This window comes from Falco peregrinus, chromosome 10, assembly GCF_023634155.1.
Source record: "Falco peregrinus isolate bFalPer1 chromosome 10, bFalPer1.pri, whole genome shotgun sequence".
Lineage (NCBI taxonomy): Eukaryota > Metazoa > Chordata > Aves > Falconiformes > Falconidae > Falco > Falco peregrinus.
Genome location: NC_073730.1, coordinates 33,688,244 through 33,702,871, shown reverse-complemented (window position 1 = coordinate 33,702,871; position 14,628 = coordinate 33,688,244). Strand labels below are relative to the sequence as shown.

The 14,628-nt window shown below is 57.7% G+C and overlaps 1 protein-coding gene across 1 annotated transcript; it reads left to right on the top strand.

Annotated features, from left to right (window-relative positions):
* The first annotated feature begins 4,115 nt into the window (after positions 1 to 4,115).
* SLC35D1 (solute carrier family 35 member D1) lies at positions 4,116 to 14,261 on the top strand. The gene is given in 13 exon segments (XM_055815756.1): positions 4,116 to 4,322; positions 4,764 to 4,797; positions 4,899 to 4,955; positions 4,957 to 4,986; positions 5,191 to 5,258; positions 5,596 to 5,667; positions 6,336 to 6,404; positions 6,729 to 6,831; positions 7,361 to 7,453; positions 9,709 to 9,776; positions 10,099 to 10,177; positions 10,837 to 10,919; positions 11,717 to 14,261. Coding segments are annotated over 13 exon segments (1,062 nt in total). The 5' UTR covers positions 4,116 to 4,125; the 3' UTR covers positions 11,826 to 14,261.
* Positions 14,262 to 14,628: the final 367 nt, after the last annotated feature.

Here is a 14,628-nt window from a genome sequence, read left to right as displayed (position 1 = left end):
TATATGCTATATGTAAATATATAATATATATATAAATTGTGTAAATATATACATATATATAATGCACCAGTATGTGAGGTTATGCACACGCTGAGCAAGGTCGGGAGGGTTTTGGTGGGGATCTTGGTTTCAGCATATTAACCAAGTGTCTGTAATGCATCGTCTAATGCAGGCATTTGTATTACCTATGGAGGACACTGTTGGGAGGTAGTGAGGGGGGGGGTCTCGCCTTGCGGGTGGGCTGTGCTGCCGCTTGGGGGTCTCCATGTCGGGGGAGTTAGCCCAGGAAGGCCCCCAAGGGAAGCCCAGCCCCTTCTGCAGGGCTGTGGGGCAATTGCCTGGCTGCTGGGGGGGCACAGCTGGGGCCAGGGCTGCACAGCTGGGGCTGGGGCCACATTGCAAGCATGCACATCTGGAGCCAGGTTATGGCACCTGGCTCTGGGGTGGCACCAGGGGTGTGCACATCTGGAGCTGGGACAGCACCAAGGGCAAACACATCTGGGCCCAGGCAGCACACCCGGAGCCAGGGCAGCAACGTAAGTGCACACATCTGGGGCCAGCACAGCACATCTGGGTGCGGTGCAGCGTGCCTCCAGCCACAGCGCGTGGGGGCTGCTCCCCAGCACCCAGCCAGCCTCGGGGCCTTCCCAGGGCGTCGCAGCCCCTCTGAGCTGCTGGTTCCCGTATTTCCCAGACCATCAGTCTGTTCTGGTGCTGGTTAAACTGGTGTCTCCTCATCTCTTCCGGGGCCGTGGCGAGCTGGGGCTCCGTGCACCAGGGCCACCAGCCCTCGGGCAGAGGGCAGCAGCCAAGCGCTCGTGCCTGGCTCTTTCTCGTGGCTTTCTCTTTGCCATGCTCAGAAATCCCGGCTGCTTTGGCCTTCCTCTGAGGCAGGTTACGCTGCCCCAGCTTCCCAATCCCGTCGCCCCTCTTACTCCCTTTGGAGGTCTTGGTGATGCGCTTAGATCCTCCTGACAGCCTAATGGCCAGAGGTGGAAATACCTTGCCAGCGTTTTGCTGCTGTGGAGAGAGTCCCTCCAGAAGCTGGCATGGCACAGCACGGCATGGCACGGCACAGCATGGCATGGCACGGCATGGCATGGCACAGCAGGCTTCTCCAAGCACCAGGCTGGTGCCTTCAGCACTCTGTGCCCATTTCCCTTGGGACCCAGGGTGCTGCCCAGCCTTTTTCCAGCCAAATGCCCACCTGGCTGATGGTCCCTGTGGCATGCTGCCTGTGCCCAGCCCAGGGCTGGGATCAGCACCCCCTCCCTGCCAGTGCTTTCTCCCGACCCTCAACCTGCCTTAGTCACATCAAGCTCTTGCACCCCTTCTGCCATGGCAGCACCCATGTTTTGGGGGGCACCCGCTAGCCTTGAATTCAAGCGGCCAAGAACGTACCCAGGGGCGCACGGGGCCCGCGGCACCCTGCTCCCACCTCTGCTCTGGCATTAACTTTCCCGAGCAGCGCGGCCGCCCCTGCACAGGCGATTGCATCTCGCAGAGACTTCCTCGCTGGCTGCCGAGACCTGCCCTGGCCCCCGCGCCAGCCCCCCACCCACCGCCAGCACCCGGGGCTGCTGCATCCCTCCGCCGCCTCCGCATCCTGCAGACCTTCCCTCTGCCTTCACCCCAGGGGGTACCAGGCTCGCTCCCCACCCTGGGATGCGCATGCCACCCCGGAGTCATCACCAGTTTGGCACCGGGGAGCAACCTTTAGCCCAGCTGGTTGCCAAATGAGATTAAGATTTAATTTAACATTTGTTATCTTTGGTGGGTCGCTGCTGGCTGGGTAGAATGACTGCGGTGAGTCAGAGGCGTAGTTCAGCAGGAAGGAAAGGTCGGGCCAGAAGGGGCTGTGCTGCCAACAGCAAAGCGCCGGTGCCGTACCCAGAGCTGCGCTTGGCACAGGGGGCACAGGGGGCACGGGGGGGGTGGGGGTATGGCCATCCTGGGCACACAGCCCTGGGGCAGGCGCCAGTCACAGTCCCTTCTCACCCTGCCAGCACCATCACAGTGCACCTCCTTGCACCTCCTGCCGCCACCGACCCAACCCATTCCCCCGGAGGGTGCACGTGTTTGACGTTAAAACTGCCGCGGTGGCATTTGTGCTGTGGGTGCTGCACCCATGGGGGCTTCCCTGAACCCTGCAGTGGGCTTTGCTGGGGGGAGGGCAGGCCTGGGGAGCGGTGCCGCTTGCGTCAATCCCACTGGCACCGGAGGCCAGGCAGGATTAGGTTCCTTGCTGCTCTTGGAGGAGTAAATATTTCCAGGTCCAAGCCCGCGCTGTGGCTCGATAAGGAGGGACAGGACGTCGCACTGGGCAAGGATGGGGATGCCAGCGAGAAGAGCTTTGCTGACTGTGGGGTCTGGCCAGGCTAAAAGGACATCTGAGATACGGGAAAACTGCTCCTGGGCTTTGAGGTGGTGGGTCCTTCCTGCAGGCTGGTGTGGGCCATGCCAGGAACAGCCCCTGCTCCTGCTGTGGCTGCCGGCTGGGAAAAAGAACTTCTGGGCGAGGGTGAGCGCGCCAGGGCAGGCGGCAGGTGCCGGGGTGAGCGGTAGCTCTGCCCGTGGGGCCACCGGGCCCGTTCCATGCATGGGCTGGCTGTGCCTGGGCAGGCCAGGACGTGGCGGGGGGAGAACTGGGGATAAAACTCCCTAGAAGGGGACGTGTCCCCTGTGACCAGCGCCATGGCCAAGGGCTGCACCCCGCAGTCACCTCCTCCTGGCGGGAGTGAGCCCGCAGTACCGAGTGGGGGCTCATCCCACCCTCCCTGCACCCAGTCTGAGAGACCCCTGCCCCCTCCATCTCCCCCCCCGCCCCAGTGCAGCATCTCCACCCACGCTGGCTTTGTCCCTCCAGCCACGTCCCCATTCCCCCACACCGGGGTGGGGGGGCTGCAGGGCACAGCCCCCCCGGCTGTCACCGGAGGGGCGGGCCGTCAGCCCCCAGCCCCATGGCACAGCCCCACAGTGCTGCTGGGGCTGGGGGGCCATGGGGGCAGCGGGGCAGCAGCTACGGCAGCAGCTACGGCAGCAATGACAGCTTTAGCCGCATGTGCTGGTTCTTGTTTGCCAGCGGAATCCTGAACAACACCAGGTTTTCTGATGTCACCCATAGGGTGGTGATTTGCTTTATTTGGTTTTTTTTTCCCCTCCAGGCTGCATTATTTGGGGATTTTTCCATTCGGCAGAATATGGCCCAGCGGGGGAAGAGTAAAATGCGGAAAGGGAAAGGTCTGGTACCAAAATACTGCACGCTGGGTCACCCAAAGGCAACAGCCTGAAGGGTGCTGGGCCCCTGTGTGTCTGCACCCCCAGCCTGTGCCCCCCGCCCCTGCTTCAGCTGTGGGGAGGGAGGGACACCCCTTCCCCCCATCCCCCCCCAAGGAAAGGCAAGTGTTGTGTGGACTAAGTCCATGTCTGCAAGTTGCATCGCACTGCACTGCATGCAAGTGTCCCTTGCCCCTGCAATGCCCCCCCGTGCTGCCCCCGCGGAGCAGGCCCCTGTACAATGCCCCCCTGCCAGCCCCCTGCACAGGATGACCCCCCGCCATGCAGTCACCCATGCCCCCTGTGCAATGCCTTGCCCCCCATGCCAGACTGCTGCCTGATGGTCCCCCTGTGCCGTGCCCCCCCGACCCCTGTGCAACTGCCTGCCACCCAGTGCCCCCGTGCTGAGCCCCTCTGCAATGCCGTGCCCCCCCATGCCAGACCCCTGCGTGACCCTCTCCTCTGCAATGCCCCCCTGCGCCATGCCTTGCTACCCCCCCCCTCCTGTGCGACATGCCCCCCAAGGCCGGACCCCCACGCAATGCCCCCTACGCCAGACTCCTGCGCGGTACACCCCCGTGCCGTGCCCCCCCCCGATCCCCATGCAGCACCCCCCAACGCAATGCCCCCCGTACTAGATCCCCGTGCCATTCCCCCCACTAGACTCCCGTGTCGTGGCCCCCCCGTGCCAAGCCCCCTGTGTAACGTCCCCCCCGCTACACCCCCGTGCCGAGTCCCCGCCGCTAGAGCCCCGTGCCGTGACCGCCCCGTGCCGCGCCCCCTCGCCCCGCCCCGCCCCCGCCGGCCCCGCCCCCCGCCCCGCCCCCGCCGGCCCCGCCCCCCGCAGCCATGTCGGCGGCGCGCAGACGCCCGGCGGCCGGGACCGAGGGGGGAGCCCCCGCGGGAGCCCCCGCGCCCGGCGATGCGGAGCGGGGCATGGCGGCGCCGGGCCTCACGCTCTGCCTCAAGCTGCTGGCGGCGGCCTTCTACGGGCTCAGCTCCTTCCTCATCGTCGTCGTCAACAAGAGCGTCCTCACCACCTACGGGTAGGGCCTGCGCCCCCCCGCCCCGCGGGACCCCTGGCCACCCCTCGCTCCTGGGTGCCGTGCGCCCGCGGGGGCCCCTCTGCGTGCGCCCCCGTTCGTGTTTGTGCGCACCCCCCCTCGGGTGCTGTGTGCCAGCGGGGGCCCCCCTGCACGCACCCCCCCATCTGTGCCTGCCCCCCCCGTGGGTGCTGCGCCCCAGCAGGCGCCCCCCATCCTTTGGGGGCTGACCCCCGTGCATACCTCGCCTTTCCCCCCCCCGGGGGCGCATTGCACTGCCGCCCCCCCGTGGGTGCCCTTCCTCCCACGGGGACCCCCCAGAGCTGCGGGCTCTGCAGATTTGGGGGCCGGGGGCTCCTCCCCACGCACCCAGCGGGGGGCAGGGCTGCCAGACACCCCCCCCCACCAGTCGGTGCCCCATTGATGTCTGCTCTCTGCCCGCAGGTTCCCCTCCTCGCTGTGCGTGGGGCTGGGCCAGGTGAGTGGGGTCCCTCCCGTCCCCTCCCTTGACCCCCATGCGGGGGGCGTTGGGCTGACCCCCCCCCCCCCCCCCCCCCCCCCCGCCCCTGCTCCTTGCAGATGCTGGCGACAGTGGCCGTGCTCTGGGCGGGAAAGGCGCTGCGGGTGGTCAAGTTCCCCCGACCTCGACAGGCACGTCCCCCGGCGGGTAAGCGCTCCCCCCCCCCCCCCGGGGGCACCGCCCGCACCGGCAGCAGGAGCCCGCGGCTGCGGGCCGGGTGCGTGTGCGGCCGAGGGGGGTGTGTGTGCGTGGGGGGCTGCGGGCGCCTCTGTACAAGGGGGTGCTGCAGGGGAGCGCCCGGGCACCCTCCGGTCATGCACGCCGCGGCTGAGCCCCCTTCTGGTTTTCTAGACGTTTCCTCTACCTCTCCTGTATTTCGGGAACCAGATCACAGGACTGTTCAGCACAAAGAAACTGAAGTACGGAGGCTTTTCTGTACGGGGGTGGGGCGGGGGGCTGCTGCCGGTCCCCGGGCTCTGCGGGGTGTGGGTGACCCCAGGCAGCTGCTCGGGGCCGCCCGGTTCCGCTACCCACGCTCCGGGTGCCTGTTGGCAGATGCTTGTCCCCGGGTGGGGTCGCGGGGCTCAGCTCTGGTCCTCACCCACGGGGGGAGGGGGGCGCCGTGGCTGTCCCCGGGCAGGTCGGGCACGCGGGAGTCACCCGTTGCCGTGTGGGAGTTGCCAGCCCAGCTGATGCTCGACTGGGGGGGTGGGGGGCGGGGGTCGCCTTTTCACCCTGCTGATCCTCCCCTCGCAGCCTGCCCATGTTCACCGTCCTGCGGAGGTTTTCCATCCTGTTCACGATGTTTGCTGAAGGATTCCTACTCAAGTGAGTCTCCCCAGCCCCTTCGGTGACGGGGACCCGCGTGAGTTACAGAAGCCCGAGGGTGCTGGAAGGACCTGTGGGGTGTGAGCGAGCTGCCGTGCGCTGGAGACCCCTGTGGCCACGGCGCTGGGCTTGGGGCGCAGGGGTAGGCAGTGGGGCTACTTGCCTTGCCCTGAGCAGCCCCTTACCCGTGGGACAAGGTGCCACGCGTAGCTGCCCGGTGGTGGTGGAGAGGATGCTCCATCTGTGCTTGCAGCAGCCTGGCTGTGCGGTGCAGGTCTGGAAGCGGAGGGTGTTGTGCCTGTCTGTCCTGGTATGCCTGGGTGCCTGTGGAGACCCCCAGACTGCCCCCGCTGCGTGCTGACAGCCCCCTCCCCAGGCTGGTCCCTGCACCGTGCCCAGCCAAATCCCGCTGTGCAGCCGGCAGAGTCTGCATGAACTTGCACCTCATCAGTGCTAAGTTGTTGTTTATTTTTTTTTAAATCACAGAGATAATTGTCTAAAAATGTCTTGCTTTTACTTGCTGCTTTTGCACGGCTTGGTTTGCTTGGGGTGTTCCTCCCCCTGCCCCCCCGTAAGTGCTGGGAGGAGGAAAGGCTCCCCAAGGCGATCGCAGTACGGCACTGGGGATGCAGCTGTGGGTGATGGTGTGTCCTCCTGCCTCTTTCCAGGAAGAAGTTTTCTTGGAGCGTTCAGATGACGGTGTTTGCTATGATCATCGGGGCATTCGTAGCTGCTAGGTGAGCTCCCGGTGTGCTGTCCCCTCTGCTGTGTCGCTGAGGGGTCCCTGCGCGGGCCAGTGCAGCTGAGGCGAGCCCACTACCACCCTATGTCCCGAGAGGAGAGAGAGTAAATGCTGATTTTTATTGATTTTTTTTTTTTTTTTAACCCTCAGACATGCTCTCTAGTAGGAAAGAATGTTTTACTGACCCAAATCCTAGTCTGTCTTCCCATGATTAACTTTTTCTGACAACTTAAAACAGAAGGTGGAAGGAATCTTGCCAATGTTGTACTCTGCACAGCTTAAAATTGTAACTTAGGGTGTTTTTTTTTTCCTTCCCCAGTGCTGACTTGGCATTCGATCTGGAAGGATATATTTTTATCCTTATTAATGATGCCTTAACAGCTGCAAACGGTGCCTATGTGAAACAGAAGCTGGATTCAAAGGTAGGCTGACCTTCGGCTTCGGTCTGGGCACGGCAGTGTTGCACTTGGCTTGGCAGCGACTAGGGAGGGCGAGGGGGTGAGGCTCACCCGGTGCTACCCCGTCCCGCTCCCAAAATCTCCTCCCCAGAAGGTTTGGCAGTACCGCTGTGCTGTGCTCGGTGCCAGCCGTGCCGAACAGCACCGGCCAGAGCTGCGCCCCCGTGCTGGTTACAGCCACAGTCCCTTGTGACAGCAAAGAAACGGCATTTTGATTGATGGTGACCATAACGCCTGTTGCAAGCTCGTTACCAAGTCTGTTTATATATATATATATATGTAGATATGTATATTAATATATAGTGTATATTTTAAAAAAACATATTACATTGTAAATATGTACACTTATATTACAAACCCACCCTCCAAGTTCTGTCTCCGAGAGTCCCACGTGGGTTTAGCTCACAAGACCCAGCCTTCAGTAGCAACATGAATAAGGTTTTATGTTCCTGTTTGGAACCAGCTCAAATACACAGATGTTTCTTATTTCTAGGAGCTGGGAAAATACGGTCTGCTCTATTACAATGCACTGTTCATGATCTTTCCCACCTTGACCATCGCCTACTTCACCGGAGATGCGCAAAAGGTACGATTCCTGTCCCCGAAGGCAGAACTGGCAGCAGCGCTTACGGGCAGGGCAGGTTGCCTAATGAGCAGTACTTCCATAATGCGCTCTTCTGTAACTTGGCCGTTGGATGTAAAATGGGAAACGGTCAAAATGTGAAGCTATAAAATCGCTCGTTATCTCCGGTTTGCAAACACGGGGGAGGAGGTTGGGGCGGGGGGTCACTGCCTCCCCCAACCGCGTAAGCAGCGAGTAGCTGCAAGCCTTACGTTGGGCTTTCAGTCCACAGAGTTGCTCCATTCAGCGTTTTTGTAATGCTTGAGGAATGGGGAAGTGTGAGAGCAGTAAGTGAAACCAAGTATTATTTAAAACAAAGGAGTTGAGTATTTTTAGAATAAATGAGTTTCTTTAAACTTCTTTCTGCCCTGTTGAATCGCTCTGAGGGTGGGTTTGCCTGTGCAGCCCCAATGGGGCACAGTGCGATTTACAGGCGGTTCCATGTAAGTGGAATTTATGTTGTATTATGTATTTTACATTGTTTATATATATATCTCTGTATTTAATAATTAATAATTCTTGCACTGATTTGTGTGCAGCTACCTTGGTTGGCTCTCCTGAGCAGGAGTGCTTGCTTGTCACGCCTGCAGGAACGGGTGTCCCTCCCAGCGGGCAGGGAAGGCTGGAGGTGTTGCCCACCCTGTGGGTGCCAGCTGTGGGTGCCGGGGCCCCCGGCAGACACCCCTGTCCCCCTGCCCTGAGCTGTGGCCAGGCAGGGAGAGCCTGGTGGTTCTTTTCTAATTAGGAGCTTAGTGCCCTGATGACGAACCCAGTAAGCAGTCGCTAAGATAATGAGCTGCGATTAGCGAGAAGTGATTGCATGGAGTGAAGGTAGCTCAGACCCTGCCCTTCATTAAGGGCAGCTCAGTGGGATATATTTGGGGATAAAGTGCTCATTTATAAGCAGGAGCAAAATGTTGCTCTGTGCTGCACTGTGCAGCCTCTGTTCAGCTCATAAAGAAATTGCCTTTTTTTCTTTTTTTTTTTTTTTTCCCTCCCCTGAATAAACTTCTTTTTCCCTGGCTGAGCTCCTGGCAGCCAGAGGCAGACAAAGATGCGCTCTGTTGGGGCTGCTGCCAGGAAACTTCACAGTTGCAGCCGGATGAAAAACCCTCTTGTGAAGGGCGTGCAGCTGAACGTGCCTGGGGTGGTGACGGCTCCCGGGGCGGGGGTGCATCGTGGGGGACCACGCTGGGGAGGGGGGGTTTGCACAGGAAAGCCTCCTGCCGCACTCGTGCATGTGGATGTGTTAAATCTTGTAGTTCATTAACAAGCATCAAAGGTAACGATATCTTGTCATGCCGCACTTTGCGAGAGGCAGAGATGGGCGTGCTGGTGGTGGTGAGCAAACCCTGCAGGTAGTTCCTGGGGACGAAGGGGGTGGGCCGCCTGCGGGAAGGTCCCCCCTGCCCCAGGCTGGCATTTTGTGTCCCTGTTGGAACTGTCCCAAGGGCCTGGCAGCATCCTTGTGCGCTTGGCAGCCCTTCTCTCCCCTGTGCCGGCCCCTGCCCTGCTGGAGGGGAGGTGGGGGGGGGGGGGGGGGGGCAGCCTCACCTCCTTGCTGCGTCACTGGCTGGTTGAGGTTGGCAGGGACCTCCTGGAGTCCATTTGGTCCAACCCCCTGCTCAGGCAGGGCCACCCAGTGCTGGTTGCCCAGGACCATGTCTAGATGGGTTCTGGGTATGTCCAAGGATGGAGGCTCCACCACCTCCCTGGTGTTACTTGGTCACCCTCACAGGGAAAAAAAAAGTGTCTTCTGGTGTCCAGAGGGACCCTCCTGGGTGTCCCACAACCACCTCCCCCAAAAAAAAACCCCAAACAAACAATAAAACCCAACCCACCAAAAAAGCCCTCCTATGAAATGCAGACTTCCTTTAGCCATTTTCTGGGCACCATCTCCAGAGGTTAAATTCCCCTGGGATATGCTGTCTGAGTGTTGCAGTTGGCAATGGAGGAGTTACCGGGAGGGCAATTCCAGCTGGAAAATGCCTTTCCTGGTGCCTTCCAACTGTGGGACTGTTGCTTTTTCCAGGAGGGCTGTGTTGGGTGCTGCTTCGGGCTGGCGGTGATGCTGATGCGGACCAGCCCACAGCGCAGGGCGTCACACCGGGCTGTGCTGTGGTTTTGTGAAAGCCGGTGTCGGGGGTTTGGGGGTTTGTGTCTTGTCTTGCTGTGAATTACTGCACTTCCTCTTAAGTGTCGGGGTGCGTTTCTTGCAGGCGATGGAGTACCAGGGCTGGGCAGACACGTTCTTTGTCGTGCAGTTTACGCTGTCGTGTGTAATGGGGTAAGGATGCGTGCTGCTGCGGCGGGTGCTGCCTGGGCATGGCCGGCGCTTGGGTGTAAGGGGAAGCATCTCTGTTCCAGAAGTAGTGCATCTTGGTGGCCTGAGCCATTCTGGGTTAAAAAATAATAATATACTTTCAGTCCTGATAGGGATGCCATTTCTGAGAGCTCTGGCAGGTGGAAATTATTTCCTACCCTGCTTCAGTGCAGGTTTAACCAAAAAAGTACCAACACTGCACTAGAAAAGAGGGGAAGAGGTGGTGAGATGAGTGGCAGTGCCCGGAGTGTGTCCTGGAGCCAGATCTCCACTCTTCCTCCTGCAGGTTTATTTTGATGTACTCCACGGTTCTTTGCACTCAGTATAATTCTGCTCTTACAACTACAATAGTTGGCTGCATTAAGGTAAGTGGCTTTCTCTGCTGCGGGGCTGGGGCTGGTGCTGAGCAGCTGCTGTAGCTGTTGGAGGGGCTCCCTGGGCGCCTGGGGTGGCCCTGGCTCTGCGGCTCTGGGCGGCCGCTCGGCAGCAGCGCGGGGAGGGCAGGACGGAGGCCCTGGGGCTTTTGCTGTGTGCTGCACGGGGAGGGGAGGACGGTCCAGTGGGATGGGTTTTATTATTTATTTATTTCTGCAGCAGGGAGATGCTCCGTGTGTGCATGGCGCTGCCTGCGGTTAGCGCATTTCGCTTCCTTGGAGCTAATGGTGTGCCAGAGGCCCAGGAACAGCCCCAGTCCTCCGGGTCACCTTTGCCCAGCCAGCCCGCTGCAAAGACAGATGGGTGCTCCTGGGTGTTATCGGGGTTTTAGCGCCCTGTGGCGGGTGGCCAAGGCTGGTCTGCAGTCGAGGGAGAGCTCTGCAGCCAGCAGTGAGCAGAGCCCCTGCTGGGAGCGTTTCCCAGCAGCTCTGAGCCCGCCTGTTTGCAGTCCAGTATTGCCAGCGCTTGCTGGTTTCACCCTGCATCTGGGGGGTCCCGTTTCCATGTTGCTTTAATGCATGGAGCATACGCTTGTCTCAGGCTATATAGAAACTTGTGCTCCTGTTCCTCAATTCTTGTTCCTTTGCAGAATATTTTAATAACCTATATTGGGATGTTTTTTGGAGGAGACTATATTTTTACATGGACAAACTTCATTGGTCTAAATATCAGGTAAGAACGTTGAGGGGTCGCAGTTTTTATTTAATAATTTGTAAGTGAAAATTGCTGTGAAACCAGAATGGTTTGGCTGGCTCAGTGCTTTTTCAAAAAAACCCTGCAGCTGGCATTTGTGCTGCAGCGGGAGCCGGTGCGGAGCTTCCCGACAAGCTCGGGTTGTTTTAAAGCCAGGAGGATGCACAAGTGTATTTTAGCAGCAAACTTAAGTTGTTCTTAGAGTTGTGTGTCCGAACCATATAATTAAGGTAGCAAGAGAAGTCTGGGTTTGTTTTGTTTTGGTGGGGTTCTTTTTGTTATTTCACATTTATTAAAGCGCAGCTTTAGGAAGAGCCTTCTGTCTGCTCTGGGGTGTATTTCTGTGCTGTGAGAAGTCTCCCTGTCCTTGCCCTGTCCTTCAGCAGGATCCCTTCAGTGATGGAGCGGGTCCAGCACTAGCAAGCGTTTGGGTAGGAATTAAACAAAACATCTGCTCTTGGAGAATTTTCTTGCAAAGTGACGCTTCCAGCAGATCCTTGAATATTGGCATACCTGTTTTTTTGGTAGAATTATTTTTTTGGTCAAACAATCATAAGGTTTCATCTTTTCTTTGGCAGCCAATGTTTGTGGGTGCCCAGGGTGGGTCTATACAGCGAATAGTTGTGCTGGTGCAAAGGGCAGCATCTGCAGGGGCTGCTGGCGGCAGGTTGGGGTGCAGCGCGGGAGGGAGCGTGCCACAGCATGCCGCAAGCTCGCTGTCGCTTCCCTGGCTTGAGCCAGGGTGTCTCATTCTCGTACCCGACCCTGTTTTGCAGTATTGCTGGAAGCCTGGTGTATTCCTACATCACTTTCACAGAGGAGCAAATGAGCAAGGAGTCTGAAGCTGGCATCAAGATGGATATTAAAGGAAAAAGCTCTGTGTGACCGGGAGAGGAGTTATTTGGAAGCAAATATCATCTATCAGGGGCAGAATGCCAGGGAAGGAATCAGGGGCCTCTACCATGGAGTAACGGTGATGCTCTTAATTTGCACAATCTCGATTGCTGCCTTTACAACTTATTTGGAAGATAACTGACCGCACGGTGAAGAATACATCAAATTAAGTCTGATCACGAGGAATTAATGAGTTTCTAATCACGCTGAGATTTGGCAGTAGAGACCAGCTCAAGCAGCCTACACGTTTGAGTGGCGGAGGACTGTGTCGGCTCCAAGGGCCATACCCCAAGCATCCCCGGCTGCGTCTTGTCTCGCTGCAGCCACCAGCTGGGGACAGGTGCTGGGGCTGGCTCTGCTCCATCCCTCCTCCGGCCCGGTAGCACATGCTGCCGCTGCTCTGGGAAGGTGAGACGGTGGTACCCGGCAGGGACCTGGCCCCGAGAGCCCCAGGGGAGAGGGCCCGAGAGCACTGGCAGTTCCCCAGCAAAGCTGCTGCTGCAGGATGCTCCTGGTTTGGGCCAAAACCTCTTTGCTGAATGTGCTCTCTGAACTTGTGTTATTGGTTGGTTTTTATTGTTTTGTTCTGTTAACCCACTTTCAAAGCTGGGTTTCCCCTCCTTAATTTTTCCTAAGGGCCCTGCAACCATCCGCCCAGCTCTTTCCTACCCTAGGTTGCTTTTACAAGGCTCAGGGCTGTTCCCACCATGAAGGTTTTACCTGGCACGTGTAGGCTCTGCCGCACTGGGGCCGGGAGTCTTGGGCATGGGGAAAGCTGCTGCCCGTGCTGGGGCTGGTCCCGCTGCAGGGCACTTCCAGGGGGAAGCAGCTGCAGGGTGTGCCAGAGACCCGATGTCCCACCTGGCACGCCGAGCCTCCTCCCTGTCTAGAAAATATCTGCAAAGTGATTTACCCCAGCACAGTGCACGCACCGGGAAGAGCTGCAGGGGCCAGAGCTGGGCCGTTCTGGGTGGCTGTGAGCGCACCTTGTACCCACGCTGCAGCACCAGCACTTCAGCTTTGGCCAAGCCCTGTATCGCAGTTCATCCTTTTTTTTTTTTTTTTTTTGTAGTTTTGTTTTGTGACCCGTTAAAAGAACGGGACTTCTAATACGTCAGGCAGTGTTAACTGATCTTTTTTAAAGGTTGTCTTACACAGCACTTCTTTCTGGGTCTGTCTTTGGACTGTCTTAAAGAAGAACTGTTTGTAACTTTGGTTAAAAAATACTGGTAAAACTATGAGTTTATCCATATATCTTGTTTTGGTAACCAGGAAAATAGCTTCTCTAGACACTGTATTGTTTCTGGGAGATACCTGCTAAAAATGTAACTGCTGTTTGGCAAAGCAGCGGTTGTTTTTTTTTAAGTACTCACTGGAGGTTGAGGTTTTAGTGGTGAGTGTTCCCGTATGACAGTTTCTGTAATGGTGCTGCAAAAGCCTGTGTGCCGGTAAGGATGCGGTGCGAGGCTGCGGGCCCCTGTGCTGCCGCCTGCTCCAAACTCCCACTCCTGGAGTCGTGCTGGAGCCGATGTCTCTGTATCAGAGCTGGGGTCTTCCCTCAGGGGGGCTCCCCTTTGGGGGCAGCCAGCTGCTGGGCTGGTGTGGGGGGGACTGGGGTGGGTACCGCACCTCCAAGGCACCCGGCAGTGCTGAGGAGCAGCCCTGCAGTGGGGCTCCCCCTGCCTCATGCAGAATTGGCGAAAGAAAAAAAAAAAATTAAAATTCCCCGATCATTTGTATTGCTGCCTAAATTTCAGTAAAGTCTCGCATTGGCAGGCAGAGCTCTCCCCCCCGCAAGGCTACATGGGGAATGATTCCTGCTGTGCAGCAGCCCCAGAGTGACTCCCACAGCTCCAGGCCGGGTAACTGGTCCCTGCACTGGATCCCAGCTACCCTGACTCCCCCAGTCCCGCCTGACTCCCCCAGTCCCACCTCACAGGTCCTTCAGCCAGGCCTGGGCGTTCGTCTCGCGTGAACAAAAACATTTGCAAATCGCTTCTTGCCACATTTGCTTGTAACTGTGCTGTGTTGAGACATTTGCGGTCAGGGTGTCGATTCTGTCAAAAGTGTTTATTTTTTTTTATATTTGAATCTACTGGTTAGATTTGTTGTTCAAATGGTAAAATATTTTTAAAACTTATTTTGTTTGTAACTGGGCGCACTTTGGTGCTGGGGTCTGGATGGCATTGTATAGACTGGGAGAGCGAACAGAGTTCCTACAACAGTATTTTCTATGCTATTAATTGACTAAAATTTTTTCTATATAGAATCTATTTACAAAATGACCATTTTAGTGATTAAAGAGGTGACCTTTTTATTTGAATGTATGGCAGGCTTTATATGTCAGTCAGTATTGATAGCAAAAAGGATTTTATGTGCCTATGTATTTTTGCACTGGCTTCAAATAAACCAATGACCTTCCCTCCTCCCCTGCCTGCTCTCACCTGCTGCCAAGCGCTGGCCCTCGCTTCCCTGGAGCCGCAAGAAGAGGCTGGAGATGATGATGAAGCTGCTGAGGCCAAATAAAACAGGGGTGCAGCCAGGCTCCTCCAGCACCATCCCTTCTGCATCTCCTCTGGTAGGTGTGAAGGAAGCAGGGGGGGCTCTCAGGTTTTCAGCTTTATATAGTCTTTGAGGAAGGGAAAAGATTGTAATGGGGAAAAAAAAAAACCACAGAAAAGAACTGACTAAAAGCACCTTGTCCTTTGCTAAAACCAGGCCCTTGGCCTAGAGTAACTGTCGAGTTGTAACGCTCAGCTGCCTTCCCCAGCGCTGGCCACCCTCCGGGCTCTCC